General features: G+C 37.0%; 1 protein-coding gene across 1 annotated transcript in view; it reads right to left on the reverse strand.

The window, feature by feature from the left end:
• FAM155A (family with sequence similarity 155 member A) overlaps nt 1–23,081 on the reverse strand; it is a 439,215-nt gene that overhangs the window by 13,196 nt on the left and 402,938 nt on the right. Inside the window, 1 exon segment of the mRNA XM_039565375.1 lies at nt 970–1,141. Coding sequence (XP_039421309.1) covers nt 970–1,141 — 172 coding nt within the window.

The following is a 23,081-nucleotide window of genomic DNA, read 5'->3' on the forward strand; positions in this document are numbered from 1 at the left end:
GCATATGCATGTGGGAAGGCTATTTACTAATTTTTACAAAATGCCTTGAAGTGCTAAGGATCATTACCTTAGAGGTGATAAGAAATTTTAACTCAGTTCACTTTTCATGGTATTTTCTTTTGCATATGGATGGATATTGCTTGATTGTGTGCAGTAGGCTTAATCTCCAAGGAAAAAATCCAGTAAGTACCTTGCTACCAGAATCACCCTAAATCCAAACACGGGGTATAAGGTGAAGTGAGTTGCCATGTTCCTTATGCCTGCATCTGAGATGTATATAAAATTTATGGATTTTTATAATTGATTCTGTTTTTAAGTAGCTTACCTTAGGCAACTTATTTACTATCAAGATTTCCAGTGAAGCCCTAATGTAGAGGTGATGGCAGTTTAATTTCTGATATTTGGACAAAGGTGTCAAATGGTCTAAGTATTGAAATTCCTTTTTACCAATTTACTGGGAATAACAAGACTCAAGAGGAAACAAGCAACGATTAGTTCTTCACAGGTGAACAACTGATTCTTGAATTTCTTCACTATCTTTTCTTAAACACTTTCTGACATCTGCTGGACAATTTTGAATGCTGTGCATCAGATTGTTGATTCATCTGGCATAAGAATGCAGGCAGACAAAGGTGAATATGCTAAAAACTGGACCTGCCTTTCTCTTTTTTTCTGAATATTGCATGATATGCAACCTCTTTACTCTGAGTATTGTGTGACATGAAGTAACAGAAATCTCCACAAAATAATTGTGTAAGAAATAACCAGAAAAAAATTTCTTGTAGCAAGTTTGGTTTGTAAAGCTGATGACTGGCAGGCTGCATCATAGCTGTGCATTACTAGATCTGAGCTCAAATCCTAGCACCTCCAACAAATCTTTCTGATGTGGAATACCTTCAGGCTCTCAGAACTAAATCCATGACATTTAGACTTATGAAAACAATTGAAATTAGTTTCTCTATACTATACCTGTACAGATGAAACTTGATAGTCCTCCATAGATGACATCATCATTGTCTGGTAATATAAAGGGACACCTCGTTTGAACCTCCAAACAGTATTGCTTGCAAGGAATTCTGTTGCTGCAGTGAAACTGTGTGACTTCAAAATACTGGGAACAGAGCCAGGCTTTGTAGACAGTCTGGAAAAAAGAGAAGAACCAAAAATATAGATGGATGACAATGGCACTGTCATTATTAGAAGAACATACTGTACTGCACACCTACATTAATGCTGCTTTTGGACGAAAATTTTGAGAGAATATCACCTGGGTAAAATATGCTCATAACTTTTGACTGTCCTCCCACTTCAGAAATGAAATCTCCAGCCAAGTCATTTAAAAGCAACAGTTAGTCAGGACCAGGCTTATGCTATTATATTATCTCAGTTTGTAAACAGGTATGTCTCTTAGATTTGACTTTTTATTAGATGCATGCAGGCATGGAACACACCCCTGTCCCTGCATTTTATTATATGCTAAGTGAGATCCTAATCTCGTTAGGAGCTGGACAAGGACAAATTTATGAAAGTGCATGCAAGAAAGAGTTGAAAACTGGGCTCGTGCCATGTCTCTCTTTATATCATCTAGAGCTAAGCTATCAGGTTGCAATAGATGGTGCTGCTTCCCTTCAAATAAAACCTTATCCAGTCCACAGCATTAAAACATGCATTAGGGTTCCTGAACACCAACAGCTGCAGACTAGGGGATAAATCTGCCACAGTGAGAACCAATGTCTACATTTGGATGCTAAAAGGAGCACTTTAAAGATGGTCTCATCTGATGCTGCATAGCGATGGCTGCAGGACCTGTGATTATTGCAATTATTGTCACCATTTAAACAGAAAAGTAAAATAAACATGCTGATTTTAATTTTTACTACCTTTTGTCTTCCAAACAATGATGCTTTTCATTATAATTAAACTCCTTTGGACACGGAAAAAATTAATGTAAAATTAGATAGGACACCAAGCTACAAAGGTGATTAAAAACCCGTGTGACTGAGTACAGAGAGGTTTGTTTGTTGCCCATTTTATTTTCCACTTAACTGTTTTGGAGTACATTATTTACTGTATAGATACTTGCTATCTTGCTTGTTACATAGCATTCCTTTTTTGTATTTTTTAATTATCTGAAAATCCTAGTAACAACCTTTCATTAATCACAGACTGAAAACCAATATAGTCAGCTTATCATTTCCATTCTTTCTAGGACTGATTTAATAAAAAAGAAAACTGACACCTGAAATGACCAATCTAGATGAGAGTTTGGTTTTATTTCAGTATGTTCCATCTCACTGGTTATAATTTTATGAATGTCAATAACAGCATAAATTGTATAACTAATTTCAATGAATCACAAATCTTTTATTTTAGATTGTTTGCAACAGTAGCAGGTATGGGTAAGGTTGCTAGGTGATAAAATGAAGCCTTTATTACTAATCTATGGTTTGTGATTATATCTTTTCATAGCATTTTTTGCTACTGCATTCTGTAGAACATGGTTTTTTTTTCATTACAAATTCAATTTTAATTGCTTACTAAAGTTTCATATCCACAGTACATGAATAATGAGAAGGAAGACCAGGAGATGTATGCACCTTTTGCTCTTAAACAAACTTTTAAACAGAAAGTTGTTTTCCCACTCTTGATTACATCACCCACCACAGTTTTGATACTTCAATTGCTTTACTGACATTTGCAACAATGAATCACAGAATCACAGAATATGCTGAGTTGGAAAAGACCCACCAGGATCATTGAGTTTAACTCTTAGCCCTGCTCAGGACCATCCCCAAAAGTCACACCATGTGCATTGTCCACACACTTCCTGAACTCTGTCAGGCTGGTGCTGTGGCCACTTCCCTGGGAAGCCTGCTCCAGTGCCCAGCCACGCTCTGGGCGAAGAACATTTTCCTATCTAAATCTCTCCTGATACAGCTTCATGCCATTCCCATGGGTCCTGTCACCTCAGAGAAGAGATCAGTGCCTGCCCCTCCTCTTCCCCTCTCAAGGAAGTTCTAACTGCAATGAGGTGTCCCCTCAGTTGCCGCCAGGCTGAACATACCAAGTGACCTCAGCCACACCTCAAGGCCTGTCACCATCTTTGTTGCCCTCCTTTGGAGCTTTATATCCTATGTTGTGGCACCCAAAACTGCACACAGGATTCAAGGTTAGGTGAAATAAAGCAAGAGTTTTTCTATTTTTAATTAGTGATCATAGTCAGCTGTTTGGAAACAGGAATGCTGGGTCAGGTAATAGTTATATATTCACAGATGGTCTTTCCTGATCACTAACACCTTAAACCTGTTTAGTATGAACCCACATGTTCTCTTCATAAAATAGATCTAATAGGAGTAAGTTGGTTAATGACTCATATTTGAAAGTGTACATCAGTTTTTAGGATGGATATTGAACAGTGCACCATACATGGTAACAAGAAAATGAGCAAACCCATGTGTCTACTTAAGCAAGACAGAAAATTTTTATTCAGAAGCAGAAGTAAATAACGCAATTGTGGGCTTCTGTGAAGATTTTTGTGTATCCAATCTCAGTTCATACAAATCATCTTCCTCCTCTGATTCACAAATCCTCAGCTTTGTCCCAAAATTATATTTGAATTCTTGTCCGTATTTCTAAAGAATGCATGAATATACCTGTTCCTGAGATCTGTTTCTCAGATGAATGCCTCCCACTCTGTATCCTTTCCTATTTTCTTTTCCCTGCAGCTGATTTCAAACTTGCATATAGTCTATATTGATATTTTTAATATTCTGGTTCCCTTTTGCTCTGTTTTACCCAGCGAGGCTACACAGAGTACTAGACAAGGCTCATCCATGTATCTGTCAGTACACTGCCTTCACAGCTTTGGCCTGTGCTAATTCTTACATTTCCAGACAGTGCTCAGCCATTGTCTGGAAATAGTATGCCAAGAACTGTACCCAGTAAGCAGTTTTGTCTTTTTCTGGAGAAAAAGGAAAACTATGTATGTGTTTGCAGTTTAGCTGTAGTGCGTTACCTGGTAGACCAGAACGTAGTCCCTCTCTTCTCTTACCACATCAGACATGATTTAAATGCCTACTTTCCTAACAAACACCCCAAATAATCTCTCCTACCCTTCCTGCACTTTATAAGCACAAAAGGTTTTACACAGCCATCTTACTTTCATGCTTAAATATGTGCTACCCAGGAGGAAGTATAGAAGTGGAAGAATCTATCTCATATTTGTTCATGCAACTCTGCCCACTAGCATTTGCATAGTTCCACGGCTGACCCAGCTGAGTAAGAAGATCCAGAGTAGTCCAAAGTCTTTTCTCTGTTTCAGGGACAATGAGTAGTGGCTTTTTAGCTTTAGTAGAAGTCCATTATCTGGAACTGAAATTTCTTGAATTTTCTGGAATTTTTTCTAATAGTAAAGCAGATACTATGGCCTTTGATCGGCCAGTATTCCTTCTTTTACACAGGGAAATACAGATTTTGCTTGGTTGGGAATTTTTCTCTACCTCCTAGGAAGTCCAAAATTTTCAGAGTTTTAAAACATGCATTATGTAACAAGACCTGAAACTATCAGTGAAATACACATTGGCCTGTATATTGAGTGTGGTGTTCACTTTACAAACTATGCTTCGATATGAGGCTTTTTTCCTTCTTAAAGAACATGAATAGCTAAACTCAAATATTTATAAATACAATAAATGTTTCTCTTATAAAATATTTCATATGGAAAACTTTTAAGTATTAGTTTAATTCTATTAGTGCTTTCCTATGTAATTTTCAATGTGTCAATGGAAAAGATGGAAGGTGGATGTGAGGACACCATGTGTTAAATTGCCAGAGGGAGGAAAAATCCTCTATCTTTTCCATTAAGTCTTCTAGAGCAGAATCTTTGCTCTTTCAAAACATGCACTTTCTCAAGAAACAAGTCAATAAAACAAATGCCTGGGATTATATTTCAAGGAAAGGAAAGAGGGACTGTGGCAGCAGTGGATGAAGCTTTCACTGTATTAGATTCTCATTTAAAGGAAACAAAGCTAAAAATCACTCCTAACATAAATTGAACTAAACTGAGTTATAAGATGGGAAAGCTACATACATTATAGAGAAAATGTAAGAATAAACAATTATCAATAGTCTTTGAAAAAAAAAGAGGCAATCTAGTGATTTAAAAAAAATAATTCAGAACTTCAGAAGACAAAATCATTTTCATTAACAGATACTTTAGTCATTGAAGTCAAGATACCAAAACCAAACAAAACTAACATGATGAAGATTTGTGATTTCTTACAATTATAAATTATTCTACATATTATAACCTTTTATATATGTTGCATATATATAATGTAGAAAAAAATAGAATGGTCTTGTGTTTTCAGCTGGCTTGGGACATGATTGAAACCTTTGAAATATCATAGTACTAACAGAAATCTGGCAAACTGAACTCAAAGAACAGAAAAAAACCCATGCTTTTCTGTTGGTTTTATTTTTAATCTTTCTTAACAAGGGAAAGAACTAAGATAAACTGGATTATTGATGCATCATGGCAACCACATAGACTAAATACCTCAATATATCTAAACATCTCATCTCTTTACCATTAACATAATTTTAGACAATACATTTGAAAGAGATACGGTCCTGTCTATTAGATGAGACACAGTGATGGCAAGATAGTATCACATAAGAATAAAGTCATCTTTCATATACAGAAGCATAGCTATAAAATCTCAGAAGGATTTAGTGGCAATTTTGCTCACCTAGATAAATTAAATCTACTTTACTTTGTACCTGTAGGAAAAAATTAAGATTAAACTTTTGAAAAAGAGCACGAGTTAATGCTGGCTTTATATATCTATATTTATGAATATAAATATGTGTGAGTGCCTATCTAGAGTGATCATAATAAAAATCTTCTTCGTTTTAAATTATTAACAATATTGTGATAAAAACTTATTATCAATTGGGCAGATTAATTTATTATTTGGGATTAATTTCATTTCTACAGTATAAGCTTCAAGCAGAAAAAATATTCTATGACTTCAGTGACCAATAACCCAACACAAATAACCAGCTTCAGCAATTCAAAGAATGAAAGCTTCACAAACTAGACATTAAACTGCATCTACTTGTCAAATGATTAGAGGTAATAAAAGGATTCAGAGTTAAAAGGAAGAAAGCAAGGCGGGGGAGATATGGAGAATTCTGAGAAACTAAAAGGACACATTTTGTGCTTTTTCTCTCAGGACATTAGGAAGAACACTTATTTTTGTCTTTGTGTGGAGACTGGCAGTCTTGGTATTGTCTCTTTTTTTGGATATTCTGTATCTCATATCACACATGAGGTTAGACAGTGTCTGAGTTATTCTTTCCAGTCTTGAAAGGCAACCAGACAGAGTTCTTAGTTAATACTGTTACGTTAATCACCTAGAGAGGGGCCAGGAGCTGCTGCCCCCAGTGTGGACAGTATGGCTGCGTAGAACAGTTCATTGGCTGACCACAGCCTGGGTCATTACACTAGCAGACTTCCAAGTGGCTGTGCAACTGCACAAAACTAATTTTAACAAGATGACCTCTAAGGTCCCCTCCAACCCAGGCCATTCTGTGATTCTATACTTCTATGATTCTATGCTTCTATGATTGTATGATTGTATGATTGTATGATTCTGTGCTTCTATGATTCTATGATTCTCTTTGCTAAGACTGCAAAACCAACTAGAAGATAAAGTTGTATTTACCATGCATATATGCCCACAGTTTCCCTCCCTCCCCATCTCATTCTCACTCAGTCATACACACACAATACACATGATTCCGGATAACCTGAGTTGTGTCAGAACAGATTGAGTACGTAGCCTTAATCATCTGAGTCACACTGCATGAGAGGTATCAGTAGAACAGAATGGAAAAGCTCAATCAGTTTCATTCTCTACAGCTGTCAATTCTTCCTGGTTTTCAAGAGATGAATTCAGCTCATTTTTGCCCCTTCCCCTGTGGACTGTCATTTCCAGGAAGTACTTTAACCATTTTCCATAGAAAAGATTTTTTTCCTCACTGAGGGAAACTTTGATGTTATTGGCTGGGTTGTCACAATAATTACACAAAAGGGAACTTAAAAATCATCGACAGCTTTTACTGTGTAGATGTGGAGAATGGTGGGAGGGAAAGAGAGTAGGAAGAGAGAAGTCACAACAGAAATTCTCTCTCTCAAAATGGTAATTTTTCTGAATCAAAATAAATTTTAACTGCTTTTAACTGATGCTTTGCAAGCATATCCATTCCTCACTGTGAAAATGAAGTCTTCAAAGAGAGCACAACTGAATAATTTCACCTACCAGTTGGAAAGGAAGAGGCCCCTTATGAACTTGAGAGGTGTTTCAATCACTCACATTTTCAATGACATCAGGAAATTGTACCTTATTGGAATAAACAAATTGCCTTCAGAAAGTGTGATATGATTCCAGTTCAACTTGTCCCAAAGTTTGTGAGTATTTTGAGAAAAATTCTGCAGTTGTTATGTATACTCAGGAGTACGTCAGGTTGTGACTGACTAATTAATTAATTTTTCCAAGAATATTCATGGAATAACCTCTTAAGCAAGCTGAGCTTTTTCAGGAGAACTGGCTGGAGAAACTGCATTCATATAGAAATGAATAGTGATGTGGCCTTCAGATTTTGATACATTCTACCTTAGTGGTGCCCAGTACATGTTTACTCATTGACAGCGAACAAGCTGTCTATGGACAGTGAGATCTGTTCCCTGTCAGCCTCACTTATAGCACATGATTTTCTGTAACCCTAAAGATGCTGGTACAGAAGGTACTTCTTATATGCAAAGGATGATGTCTATTTCATGTCTAATCTTTGCCTGACTCATAGAGTTATGGATGTTTGAACTATTTAAAGTCATGATGTGTGCATTTAAAGTTAGGCCATATGTTCAAATTCCATGGTTTACTTTTTTGTTGTTGCTGTTGTCTGGGTGAATCTGTGGTATTCTGTGACATTACCACAGCCAATAATGTTGTGTCTTGTAGGGTTCTCATTTCAACATTTTATGAAATATTTTTAAAGTATCTGCTTCAGCCTAATTTCCTTACTTCATTTTATCTTTTTTGTTGTTGTTTTTTTCAGTATTCCACAATCTCAAAGTGTAGGCATTAATAACAGTAGTAATACTTATGAGCCGAGATGTTGTCAATAACAGAGTTGGAGAAAAGCTACTGGCAAAGGCTGAAAAACTTTTTAAACCATTACTTCCACAAATAAAGATACTCACTCATTCACTTAGAACTGCGCCCGAACACTGACCAGGCAAAAGATGAATATATTAAACACTATATATAGGAAATAAGAGGATGAAATTGCAATGAAGGATTTTATGTAGCAACGAGGAACCTCAGAAGAGCACACCTATTTCTCCCAGTGATAAAACTTTTGCTGTGAAACTCACTTCAAATATTATGAGTGTTTTACAGCAGCAAAGAAATGCTACATCTGTGAAGCACAACCTCTAAAAGGCTTTTTATATTTGGATCACCAGGGTATTTTGTGTTGGTTTGAGTGACAGTTCATCTTCCTTAGGAAATACTTGGGTCAGTCTCAGTGTCTGCTTTGTGCATCAGGACCGGAGATATCATGTTGTACAAGCAGAGATGTCTATTAGATAGCTTACAAGTGTATTTTATATAGACTACATAACCAAAATATAAATGGCTAACTGGTAGAAAACCTGATTAAATCTGACAAGGATAGTGTTACAAATGTGGACTCCCCAAGGAACTTTGTCATTTTTGAGCATTAAGGGCAGTCTGAGTTCAGGAAAACTGCATTTTGCATGTGTACTATGGAATAAAAATCAGCTTTTACAGAGACTCTTCTGCCCATGAGGGTTGCAGGACTGCTGTTGGTATTTCTCTTTTGCTGGGCTTTGTTCCCAGTCCCATTCTGAGACTTTGGGTAACCTCACGATAGGGCTGGCAAAACACACAAATAATGCAGCAACAGTGACCAGATAGGAGGGAAAAATACTCTCCACAAGGTATCTTTGCCAAAGAATATCAGTGGTACCACCAGTGACTAAATGTTCTTCACTACATGCAGTAGGAAACGTATAACAAATGGGTTTCAAATATGTGGGTTGCTGAAAATAAAATATTTTGTAGGAACAGTCTCTAAAAGGAGATTTTTTTCCCCCTTAAGCTATAATTTTCATTTTGTTTCATCACTATCAAAATCAAATAATTTTGACTGGGGAATTATTTTTCATTAGGTTTCAAATATTTCTTTCCAAATAAACTATTGTCATTCTGTTTCCGCACCCAAACATTCCTCATAAACCATTCATTTAAATACATGTCACATTATTGTATTTTATTTATTGATATTGATTCATAGCTGTTATGTTTTTTGGAGAAGTTGTTTTGTATATGCACTCCCACCTCCACCACTTTTTTCTGGGAAATTTTGATTCTGATTTTTTTTAATAAATCTGATGCAGAATGAATAAAAAATATCAATCTGAACTTCCTGTAAAACAGACATTATATTTTCCAGTTATTTCATTCTGGGTACAATTTTAAAATTCCTTGTGTTACAAGACTGTACCAGGAAATGAGAATGTCTGTTTCCTATTATGGATACTTATGCCTGAAATTTACAGTAATTTGGGAACAAACACATCTGTTTTGTGGTTATTTTAACCTTTGATTTTGTTTCTATTTTATTATAATGAATATTTTCTGTATCTGCATGGATGGAATATCATAAGATAAATATTTAAATATTTATTCAGAAGATCTTGATGCCACAGAATGCAAACTATTGTGTTAAGAGGCAAAAGCTTTTAGCATTTCCTAAATTAAATAGACAAACTTGTTTCTTTCCCTATTTTACCCATTGTATAAATAAATTCATTTGAAAGACACACATGCTATTTTATTTGAAGATAGAGGAAAGGTAAACCAAGGTTGAAATTTATTTGCCAGAATATTGTTGATCTCAGCTTCAGTTCATATGCTATGAAACAAGATTTCTTTTAACCAAATACAGATGTGGAATACCAAGCTGCTCTGCTCACATATTTGTTGTTTATATTGGAAACGATGAACTGAAAGATGCAAATATGCCAGCTCCTAATAGAAATATGTCTCTTTGATTATGGAAACATTACTGCAGAGGAGATGGTATCAATGTCTCACTTTGATACTTGAGAAAGTATATATATATATAGGAAAGATCTATAAGGTTTCAGTCTGCCAAAATAAATCAAGTTTCTGCAAAGCAAAAATGTGCAAAAAACCCATCCACCAGTCTTGTCATTCTAGTGATTAGCCATCCAATCAACTGAGGTCATCATCATGATAAACCTCACTGTTGTTTCATAATACCCTAAAACCTGAACTCATCCTCTGTATCAGAATTCAGTTTTAGCTGTTTCTTAATATAGCAAGGAAACTTTCTTTTGAAGATCATAAACATCCCTTTGGGTGAGCTTAAAGAAAATTGAAGATTAAATAACTCATTATGGAAATAAGCAGTCTTTTAAAAAAAAGGAGGCACTAGTCTTTGATTTTGTGAGCTTAATAGTATTCCATCTAATCAGATACTATATTAAAATGTTCAAATTATAAAAGAAAAAAGCAAATTAATAATGTTTAAAGTGTCTGATCAGCTCTCCTGCAAAGTTTAAGGTCCACTAGCTTCAAGTCAGCTCACAATGGTCAGGAGCCTATTTTAAAGTTTTACAGCTTTCTAAAATTACATCTGAATTCATGAGCCAAGCGATGTGTTAAGGCTGGAAAGTAATTTTGTTCAACTCTGCTTTGCCTCATTTCTGAAGTAGTGGTGTTGCCTTTCCCTGGTCTTAAAATTAAGCACCAAATACGGTTTAAGGAAAAATGGGTTTTTACCTTGGTATTTAAGGATCCTTAAGATGCACCACTTCATCCAGGTGGAGCGCACCGAAATGCACCCCGAAATGCACACGAAATGCACACACGTGACAGATTGCGTATACAATTTATAGACCTTGCAAAGTAGCATATCTATCAAAGATTCCCCAATGAGAAGCTTAAATGAATAGCATGATATCCCCCCATCCCAAGGAATTCCCCCCTGGATGGACTATCTCAGTTTACAGGATGTGTTCTAGAAAGGACCTTGGTTTCTCAGGATAGCATAGGGCTTTCTGGCCCCAACTGTGAGACCTCCAGGATGTTTGGTCTCGTGGCTTAATGGAATATTAGGACTATGCTAAGTTATCAGGCTTAAGGAATTACAAATACGTATGCTAAAAGCACTGAGGATATATAAAAGGTATATAAAAGAAAAGGCAAAAAATCATCATGGCATCAATGGTAGTCTGTGTAAATCAGCTCACCATGACAGTATTCAGAAGATTGATACCACTGATTACCAGTGTATGCAGGAGCAAGGAGAGTCCCTGTCTTTATATCCTCTGCTTTCTCAGATTAAGGACCTAATTTTTACTGCCTGCTAAACTCCAGCATCTCTCAGAAGAGAGACTCCCTTAGAGGTTCTGGGGGATTCCAATCAACTTGCAGCTGACATAAGCTGATATAAACATACACAGAGAAGAAGTATCCTATGCCTCTAATTTCTCTTTCCATTTGGAATTATAACTTGTTTAAGCATAAGACTTATTCAAACTCAATACTGAATTTTCATCTTGATCATTCAGGAAGTGGAGGGGCAGGTGCTGATCTCTTCACTCCTGGGACCAGTGACAGGCTTCGAGGAAACAGCAGGAAGCTGTGCCAGGGGAGGTTTAGGTTGGCTATCAGGAAAAAGCTTTTCACCCAGAGGGCAGTTGGGCACTGGAACAGCTCCCCAGGGAAGTGGTCAAGCACCAGCCTGACAGAGTTCAAGAACAATGCTCCATGGTGTGATTCTTGGGGTGTCCTGTGCTGTGTCAGGAGTCAGACTCAATAACCTGGATGGGTTATTGACCTCAGCACATTCTATGTGCTGATTCTATGATTCTTGATTCTATGAAAATTCAGTAAATAAGATAATAAAAGCTAAAGAAAAGGAGTTAATGAATCTAGAAGAGAGAAGAAAATAAATGCTTTAGAACACGAAATATATTTAAAAAGAAAAGAAGACCCCCAGAACTTAAAACTAAGGAAGGAGCCTGTATGGTGCAGTTTCCAGAAATATCATATGTATCACTGATGTAAGTTTGTTTTAATAATGGTTAATTGAATTGATTAAGAGAACTTTATTATGGTGTAAACTATTTAGAGGCAAAGCAGATTGTCCTTACTTTTTTCTCTAGACGTTCTGAATGTAAGAACAGGGCCAGAGGCTCCACTGCACTATTCAACACTGTTACACTCAGTGTCCTAGAGCTGTGCTACTTTTCCCTCTTACATTTAATTTACAGATTGACATAAAGACCTCAGAGTTGCATGCTGTTGTTATGACATCGAAGTGAAACATCCAGACATCTGAAGAGGGTGAGTGGCTGAGCTGAAAAGCAGCTCCCAAGGAAAGGAGACTTTTTCCTCTCTTACAGTTTTTTCTCACACAGCTCTGGTTAAAAGCCACACAGCTGTACTAAAAGCTGAGCCCAGGTAGCCAAACTTGGCCCAGATGGGAATATATATGACATTGCAATCAGAGCCATGACAACCTGTGACCATGCAATTGACAATTCATATTTTCTGGGAGGGCACAATAAGCTCTCCAAACAGTTTACAATTAAGCTCAACAATAAACTCACCCAAGAAGAGCTATCCCAAGTGAGTATTTCACCAGTCTGGGGTGGCTCTGCAAGGGCATAGAAACTTGCCACCGCAGAATGATGCTTATCATCATAGGGGATAACAGAGCAAAGGACAATTTTCGCATACCTTGTGCTGTTTCACCTGCCAATCTGATAATCACCAGCATAAAAACTGCAACAAAATCTCACTTCTCTTTTCCAAGAAGATTTGGAAGCATCATGTGTCTATTTAAGGATTTGTACAAACTGTCTGCAGCTTTGCCCCCAGTGACAGCTCCCATCTATAACTTCAGCATTCAGAGATTTTACACCATATAACACAGTATTTATGAGATTACAAACTTTTAACCATCCTAGGAAACCCATGTTACTTTTTTAAATTTTCTGCTTTTTCTCTATAATCTAACCATATGCCTTTGAAGTTTCTACTTCACCAACAGGCTCTTAATTCATTGGATGTCTTTTAACTTTTTTTTTTTTTTAAACTGGATTTACCTTGGAGAATTACCTTGGTGAGAATTTGAGGTGTATTTTGGATTCTTTCTGCTACATTTGCTCATATATAAAGATAAGTAAAATAAATTTAAGATGGCTAAGACCCTATCCAATTATTCAAGCACTGCAGTCATATAATGTAACGTGCCTGTAGACAGAGATGGCTGATGCAGTTAAACACAAAATTAAATCTCTGTCAGGTAAATTCTCCACCATTAAGAGCCATATTGAAATCAGAGATTATTACTGGAAATTCTTTCTGGCATTCAGAGATTAAAGTGGAACTTTTCAAGTGCTACTGACAAGTAGAAATTCCTATTCAAATACTTAGATCTATCAGGTTTTGCCACTTAAAATCTAATGCATCTTTTATATCTCCTAAACTTGTAATGATTCTTCATCAGTTTAAGCCACTAAATCTTCCTTATTGGCCAATTAGAAAAAACAAATGCAAAGATAAGGTATGGAATTATGGTTCCATTGAAGACAAGACAGATCTGTGACTTCTACCTAATTCTGTATGCCAGACCAGTTGTCATGTCTTATACACCCCGTGAAGAGGGGCTCCATCAGGCTTTCCCTAGGAGAATGTGAGATAAGCATCACTTTGAGAAAGTTTTGGATTCAGGGCATGAGATTTGAGACTTGGTAGTAGAAAAAAAATCTCAAGATCTTTCTGATGATGGGATTGGTGCATAGTCAGCAGGTACTGTAGTGATAGTCTGCAGTCTTTAAGAGCTCATAGACTACATAGTTTTGCACTGACTGCTCAAGATTGAGACCAAAAGCTAATCATGGGTGCAGAATTCAAAGCTGTTAAGCACATAGGCAAATAAACCCACTAACTTTTAGTATCTCTGAAGCAAGTGATGTCACTAGCCTTTCTGTTTGATAAAACCTTCTCTTTTGCTTAGGTTGAGTATATTTGCTTCACTCACTTGTCAGGAAGATATGAATGATACAGTTCTTTTTCTATTTTTATTCTTGTTTTCCTCCTTTCTTTTCCTACATTTCCAAAATGCAAATGCTTGTTTATTTTTCCCAATCATTTTCTGTGTTAGCAGTCATCTAACCTGTCCTCATACCTGGATGTCTGGAAGTTTTTGGAAGGAAAAAAATAGGTCTAATTCCTTTGAACTTTGTTGTGCTTCCAGAGTTTCCAGAGAAGATCCAGGAATGTCTCAGTGATTCCAGCCTGAGAGGAGAAGGTCAGCTTTTAGTACTAATATACACTTCTGCCAAAGAAAAAGGTGATTTTAACAGTATGTACAATGTATATGACACTTGTCTTCATAGTGCCTGATGTTGGGATCAGTTCTGCATGCCTCTTCCAGGAAGAAAAAAGGGGTTTTTTTATGCAAGACTGAAAATTGGAAATTTCAAGGCAGGTCATATTAGGTAGTTTTCAGCTAACAAAACCCCCCTCATCTTATCTAATTGCACGATGAGAGTGATACTGCTCTGTGAATGGCTGTACTAGCAGCTTTCTCCATAAAGAGAAATAGTCCTTGTTTTTACTCTGCCTGATTTATATCATCTTTAATAGTATTAAATCTAAAATATATGTTTTTATCCGAAATATCAAAATCCTTTCACTGCTTGATGAAGTACCTTTGTGGAAAACTGAATATCATAATGTGCAGTGTTTGCTATAAAATTCTTTCTATTTGATCCTGTTGGATTATACGATGCTATCTCAATTCCAGGCATTTTTCTGAAACTTCTATATTCTTGTTATACATTAGACATCAATATCAATTTATTTACAGCTAAAATGTGCCCCTAGAGGCTCTCTGTTAAATGCTGTGCCAACTTAGAGAGAATAAGAGGATTTGGGGCTCAATGTTTTTCATAATTCATTAGTATTCTTTCACTGATTGGTACGCAATAACTATACTCAAGAAGACGCTGTGTATTCCACAGAGATACTGTAGAAGAGTTACACACAAATGAAACAGGATGAGCTTGTAATGCATACATTAAATCACTACCACACTATTTTTATGGCATTATATGTATTTGACTTGGTCATTACAGTAACAATTGTCCCCTCTTTTCCTAGGGGCTTGCCTGAGCTATGCAAAACTGCTATGCAAGCTGTTGGAAGGGGAACTTTTTCGCTCTGAACAAGTGTTGTTTGCTCTCAGATTTTCAAATATTTACTCCATCGCAGTTTTTCTTAGATGATTTCCTGTGGTACATTGGGTCAAGCCTGAATGTAACTATTTGCTGACATATCCAACAATTTGCATAGGTCAGTAGCATCAGGGAAAATATTTTGCCCTTCAAATTTACTTTTATTTGTTGTTGCTACAGCTTGTTCAGCAAATAGAAGACAATGTTGGAAGACTACCAAAGAGCCTGAGTGTAAAACATCAGATGTGCTACCAGAAATTGTACAGTCTGTCATTTAAAAAATTGACTAGATTAGCAGGATTGACAGTAGAAAATATTATACTTTGTACCTCAGAATGATTCCCTGTCATTCAGAAACTCTCTGAAAAGTAAGCCACAAACATGTCTGGAAGCCAATAAGTTGCTTAATATTTAAAAGTGGAATAATAACATTAAATGTAGATGGTGATATGAGAAAGGCTAAACAACCTCATCTCTGCAAAGGCAAATCCTCTCTCTAATGAATTCAAACTCTTCCAAAGCATAAAAATTAAAATGTGATCCTGATGACAATTTATTTAGTTTTTCAAAAATCCATTAACCAAGTCTCTAAAGAAAGGCAATAAGCAAATGAAATTATTATTGTCTGAGGGTAGTATACAGTCATGTATACGAAATGGGTAGTGGGAAACAAAAGGGAAAAAACCAGTATTCATCAGTACAAAAGGTTAAAAGCAGGGTGTCTCAGATGTTCAGATATATGCAATGTTTTGCTTATTAATGTATTAATGCATTAGAAAGAAAGCTAAACAAGAAGAAAACAAGGGTACTGAAATAAAAAGTTAATAAAGTTCAAAAAAAGAAATTAAACTTCAACTGAACTGAAAACTTTCTGAAGTTCAGTGCTGAAGAATTGAAAGAAAAGAAATTTTGTGACAAAAATTTTATTTATGTGTATACCATAAGGGATTTTATGTTTAACGTGCCAATCCTGGAAAATAATCTGGGTTGTGCTCTTCAGTGAGCTCTGCGCAGTTGCAGCTGGAAAGGACAAGTGGATTTATGAAACCTGAGAAATGAGATAGAAAAAGTGTCCTGCACAGTCAGTGCCACATGCCTACCTGGAATACTGCACCCAGAAACAGATAACCCCACATCAAAAGGGAGGCACAGAATTAGAGATGACTGGAAGATTAAGTTATGACATTTCAGAAAGGAGATGGTGACAGAAAAAAATCTATAAAATTATAAGTGTAGTAGACAGGAGGCACAATTTTCTGGTCTTGTTTTATACCCCAGAAATGGGAGGCAAATGAGTAATGAAATTGAAAAATCTAACTTTTCAAATATTTTTCCATGTAATGCTTGGGATTGGCAGTCATACAGTAATATTTTCTTGAGAACAAGAAACTAAGATTCAGAAAATCATCTTTCCAAGGTAAAGCCAGATGTATAGTTTCCAGAGGAAAATATTTTTGCAGAGCTTCAGAGTACAAAACTCAGTTCACCTTAGATACTTTACAGGGGTGTACTTGGTCTCTTTCTGAAGAACTTCTAGGCTTTATTCTGCATATGTAAAGACATTTACATGACTTACTTCAGGAGAGTTACAGCATTAGATACTTAAAATGCAGGTGCACACAAGGTGTCTTGGGTGCCTTACAATGACTTATTCTGAAATTTCTGGCTTTCTCCTATGCAGAAGCTATTGCTGACTATCATGGAAATAAGATTGTGGATGGGATGGCTTATTGATAAAGCCCTATGAGTGACAGTTGCCCTGTAGACTGTTGCCATCTAGGGAATTACTCCTGATTTCAATGGGCCACAACTGTGAATAAATCATGTGTTGGCTTTATCGATGTGTGTCCAAAGCGCAACTACAGACTCAGAAAACTTTGTAAGCTTCTACTCCTTGTTGACTGAACACTCATATTTGTTGTCAAAGCCAATGGGAAACCTGCAACAGCAGCCAGTGGAAATGCTTGTTCTGATTTGCCCACTGTGTTTAATAAAATAAGGTAAAAAGGTATGCGCCATACATACTAGAAGGAGAACTTAAATGCTTAATAAAAGAAAAAAAAAATCCTAAAGGTTAAATTACAAAGGAAAACAGATTAGGTTTTTTTATAATACAAGTCCTTGAAAGACTAGGTCTTTTTTACTGACTTCATTCTCAGCTGAATTAGACCTGTGATCTAGCCTTGTGAATTGCAAGCATGGGAGAAGAGACTAATTGGAAATGAGGAGTAAGGAAGCCTTATGTCTTTTTGTGCAGTACTGTTAATTTATGAACTTAAAGTTACTGTGCAGCTTAAACCTGTACATTTAGATGGCTTCTGGCCAGCTGGAACATCAGAAGCACACATCATGTTTCCTGAGTGACATTCCCCAGAAATGACTGAGAAAAAAGAAAAGCAGAAAATATAGAACACATAATCAAAATGGTTTAGCAGCAGCAAACAGGACTTATTATTTATTTAAACATTAACATATTTTTACTTAAAATTAGGCCAGAAGTTATTTTTGAACTTTAAATTTGTTTGAAATTTAAACACTCCAAAGCTTTTGAAAACATAGCTATTTTTAAGTTTTCTCTGTCATTTTTTGATGATTTTTGTTCCTTAATCAAAACCTGTTATGTCTGGTAGCTTTGCTGTGACTCTTCCAAAATACCTCTTTCCCAAATGCACTCAACACAGTAATTGCAGATCTTTCTCTGCTAGCCTGTGACCTAACTAATTTTCCTTTTTATGAAGCTGTACTTCTCATATTGACAGGTTTTATTCTTTTTTTTTTGAAATTCAGATGTCATGTTTATGAATATCAAAGACATCTTGGGAACTCAGCACTGACAGCACAGTCTGTCATCCTGTGCTGTACACAGTGGTATTTTGTGGAATATGTAATGGGATAAAAACACAGAACCAAATAAATTTTTTCCTGCAATCAGCTGCTTTTCTTCATGCCAGGAATCTCACCCTTGCTAATACTAATCTGTGCAATGGCAAGCCTGTGAATTATCTTAGAAAGTTAATATATCAATGGTCAGCTGATCCAGCCTTTCTTGGCAACGATTTAGACAACACGGCTCAGCACCCTGTCCAGATGAATCTTAAGGGTCCCACACTTCCCTGGTGAGCTTATTCCAATAGCTGATTTTTCTTATTGTGAAAAATTTTCCTCCTGTGTTTAACTGGAATCTCCACAGGAGTAACTTGTATCCATTACCTCTTGTCTTTTCAAAGTGACTCCTTGTAAAAAGGAAGTGTCCTGGTTTCAGCTAGGGTAGAGCTAATTTCTTCTCAGTAGCTGTTATGGTGCTGTGTTTTGGATTTGGAATGAGGATGGTGTTGATAACACACTCATGTTTTGGTCTTTTGCTGAGTTGTGCTTATCCTAAGTCGTGCTCTGACAGTGAGTAGGTAAAAAAAGAAACTGGGTGGAAACATAGCCAAGGCAGGTGACCCAAAGGGATGTTCCACACCACAGAACATCATGCCTGGAATATAAACTAGGAGAAGTTATCCTGAAGTGGGGGCTGATCTGGCTTTGGGAAGGGGGCTCTGGTATCGATCAGCTGCTGGTGAGCAACTGCATTGTGCATCAGTTACTTTTTCCTATTTATTATCATTATTGCTATAAATTACCATTACTAGTGTATTTTACTTTATTTTTAATTATTAAACTGTTCTTATCTCAACCTACAAGTCTCATTGTGGTTCTCTCCCCATTCCACCAGTGTGAGGGGCAGCGAGGGGAGTTGAGTGAGCGGCTGTGTTGCTGTGACCCAGCCCACTGTGGCGCTGGGGCAGTGTAATGCCAATCAATCCCAGCCCATCCCCGGGATCGAGTTCCCCGAACAGGCAGACTCAGAGGGTGGGTCGAGGGGTGGCTCAGAAGCCTAAGCTGCACCCCCTGGGCGGTGCCCGGGTACAAGCCACCTCCCCCTGTTCGGGAAAATTCCCGGTTACTCAGCTGTTCATTTATAGTTATAGTTATAGTTATATAGTTATATAGTTATAACTACATATAGAACTATAGTTATAGTTCTGTTATAACTCCCGCCTCTCTGTTCCCCCCAGTGGCTCTTGTTAAATTGTATCCTCCCCTTGGCTTGTAACTCATTGGTTGTTTTCCCCTTTCACCGCGGTTTTCAAATTCCCTATAAAACTGAGGACAAGCCTCAGAGGGGATCCCATAGCATTCCATCCCTTCCAAGCTTGTTCAGGTTGGAAAACTTCTAACAATAAACCTGTTAGGAGGCAGACCAGAACAGCCTCCCTCTTCCTTTGTCTCCGAGCTAACGTGAGCCGATCCCATCGGCTCCTGCCGTGTTCCCTCTGCAGAGAAGCCAGCTAGCCAGCCCAGCCAGCAGCTCCCTTCCTGATGCCGAAGTCGCTTCAGCGACACAGAGAAGTAACGCAGCTGGACTCTCTCTGACCTGGGGCTCGCCGGAGCTCGTGCCTCGAGCTCAAGTACTGCATTACAGCTGCATGGTACCTAATTTCCAGCTGAGCTTAAACCGTGACAGGAAGTCTCCATCTTCTTTAAAAAGTGTAACACACTTTAGATACTGGAACATAGTGATGCGGTCTCCATTAAACCTTTTCATCTCAAGGCTGATTCTCAGCCTTTCCTCATATGGCAGGTTCCCCATTGATCATTTTTGCGCCCTTCTCTGGACCTTCTCTAGCCTGTCCAAACCTTTTTGTATAACAGGAAACAAAATCAAACCCAGTATTTCAGACATGGCCTGACAACTGCTGAGTAGAGTGGCAAAATTGTCCTCTTCAGCAGAATGAGAAAGTAATACATTAAGCTCCTCTGCTCCTTTGCCATTAAAGTTCTAAAAATTTTTAAGTTCTAAATTCCTTCAAAGTTGGTTAATCTCAGAAACCAGCCTCAGACATCTTTTTTTTCGGGTGATTACATTTTTACTGATTGACACACAGAATCCTTCATCTAGGCTATGAACTGTCCATGTGTCATGATAATTACTAAAGATCCACTCTCATGAATGCTAACAAGCTGCTTGGAAACTTGGAAATCTCTCCTGTCTACTTTTTCCTTCTTAGTGACTTATCTATACTAAATTAATTCCCAGCCATGCTGTGCTAGCTGAATTTTTTTCACTTCATATTTTGCCTTCAATTCTTTTACTTGTTCACTAGCACTAAATGCACTCATATTTAATTACTATTTGTTCACAGCCTTGTGTAGGAGCCACAATTCTTGGTCAGAACCAGGGCCCAGTTATACTACTTAGGAATTAATTGCAATAAGCAAAATCCAGCAATGAAGCAGACTACTAACAAGTCTGGAGCTAAGGGGTTTTTTAGTCACATTTTGATTTTTTAAATTTTAATGTAAATTTTCAATTTTTTAAGTTTTAAAAATAAAATCTGTTTACAGTCATCTAGTTTTATGGGTGTTAAAACACCACAAATCCCATTGTCTCTAACAGAACTGTGACCCCTGCAGCCCTTTCATAGTTAAAATGATACAAAAAACTGGTCACAAAGTCAGAAATCCAGGAGATGCTGAATTCCCACAAGTTTGTCAAAGTAGATAAAACCTGTTTGGTTTGTACTGTTGTAGTCTCAACATTGTAATTACAAAAATTCTTTCCATTGTATTTTTTTCCAGAACTGTTACTCGCAAGTAAACAGGTGGTGATTTGGGATACTACGTTGTATTGTAATCAGATTTGATTTTGAACAGTGTTGTGAGACAGACTCATTTTGGAGAATAGTGATAATCTAATTTACTGAGATTTCTCAGTAAACCATTTCTTGGAGATTATCAGAACAGGAGCTACACTTTTCACTGCCACTCCCATGTTATGTGGATTAAAAGCATTTAGGCACTATTTTCTCATACAGCTAATTGGTCCCACATTGTATCTTAATTCTCTGTGGACCAGCAATAACAGGCAAAATATTTAAATAAAGAGTTTCTGCATTAATCAACCTTAAAAAAAATCCTGTTTCTGGGAAATTTTGGGTTGTAATATCAAAGGATGAGGCCAGAAGATTCATCTGAGTTTTAGGAAGAGGAAAAGCTCAGAACATGAGCAGAAAGGAGGGAAAGAGTCATGGTTCAAACCAGCATGAAGAGCTGATTCACAGAATCAGGAAAGACCTCCAAGGTCATCAAATCCAACCATTAACCTAACAATGCCAAGTCCACCACTAAACCATGTCCCTACATACCATGTCTACAGGTTTTTTGAAGACTTCCAGTTTCCAGAGAGATGGCGTGTCACAGAGTATGACTACACTTTCAAGGAAGAAATTTTTCATGATATCAAATCTAAACCTCCCCTGGCACACGTGTTTGTGGGAGACTCCAAGTCTGCAAGAGGGATGTGGGCCATAGAACCTTGCCAGAGGGTCAGTCAAAGCCAAAGGCTTTTTATGTCCTCCCACATAACCTTCTGTCTGGTATGAATACTGAAACATTGTACCTTTACCACTCAGCATAGTAGGAAATATGAGATGGAAAATTCTGAAGCCTGTCACAAATACATCAGATCAGCCTTCTAGGTGTACGTACAGAATCCCAGGATGCACTTCAGAAAGAACACTTGTTTACCCTGCTGTTCTGGCCCTTGCTTTCAATGTCATCAAAACAATCTTTGGTGCCAGGAGTTTGTATGCGTTGTTGCAAACTGAATAATAAGTAGGATTTCCCAGTCCTATTTATGAAGAGTCTTCCAAGAACTTAATTCAAAATGCAATTGTCAAGACAGGAGTTAATTTTTAATATCTTTTTAAAAGGCATGTTCTGTTAACACAATTAGACAGTCGTGCAAGAGAAAAGAGAAAGAAAGGTCTAAGGAGACTTAAGAAATACAGCAGCATATGTGATGGCCTCTCTCCCTTTAAATTCATTCAATTCCTTGCTGGCATAACTTCAAAATGTAGAGATATATTTTGATATCTCCATTCTTGCCAGTTTGATGTCACCTCACTTCTGTTGTCTACAATACTCCCACCAGAAGTAAGGAACTACAAAACAAACCTTGTTCTTTTAGGTACGATAATTTAAAATGTAGTTATTTAAGTCTCTACACTTTACTCTCTCATTTTGGATCTGTTTTATCAAATATGGGTTTGGGGTTATTTTCTGAATTTCTCTGGATACACTTTGTGAAATTGTAGCTGGCTCAAACACCTATCAGCACCAAATATCTTAGGCTGAGGTTTAGTTGTTGGAAAGGGAAGTGCAGGTGGAATTCTTGCCTCCAGTTTCTAAAAGGAAGTCTTGTTCTTAGCTCAAGCAAGGCTGTAGTTGTATTGCAGAGGTGGAGATTATATCAGTTAAATTGTTAATGGAACATTACTAACTGGGCACTTCAGGTGCCAGAGTGATCTTTTTCTTCAGTTTCTGTGTAATCTGTGTAGACACATCGGCTCCAACTTTCAACCTGTTGAAAGAGCCTGCCTAGCTACTCTAGGGATGCAGAGATTTAAAGAGATTAATCTCCTCTACTATAAACTCCTATATTAGGGGATATGTTTATTCACAGTCTATTGATAAACCACTACTTATTCTAAGCATATGAAATATATCCAAATAGTAAAAAAGGTTTATTAAAATTTATTTTACTGGGTACTCTTGCCTTACATCCACAGATCATGGCACAAGTGAATCACAGAATGCAATGAGATATCTATATTTGGGAAATGTGACATTTTCCCTACAAAAACCCTTATCATAGAGAAAA

The sequence above is a fragment of the Corvus cornix genome, chromosome 1 (assembly GCF_000738735.6).
Source record: "Corvus cornix cornix isolate S_Up_H32 chromosome 1, ASM73873v5, whole genome shotgun sequence".
NCBI classification, from domain to species: domain Eukaryota; kingdom Metazoa; phylum Chordata; class Aves; order Passeriformes; family Corvidae; genus Corvus; species Corvus cornix.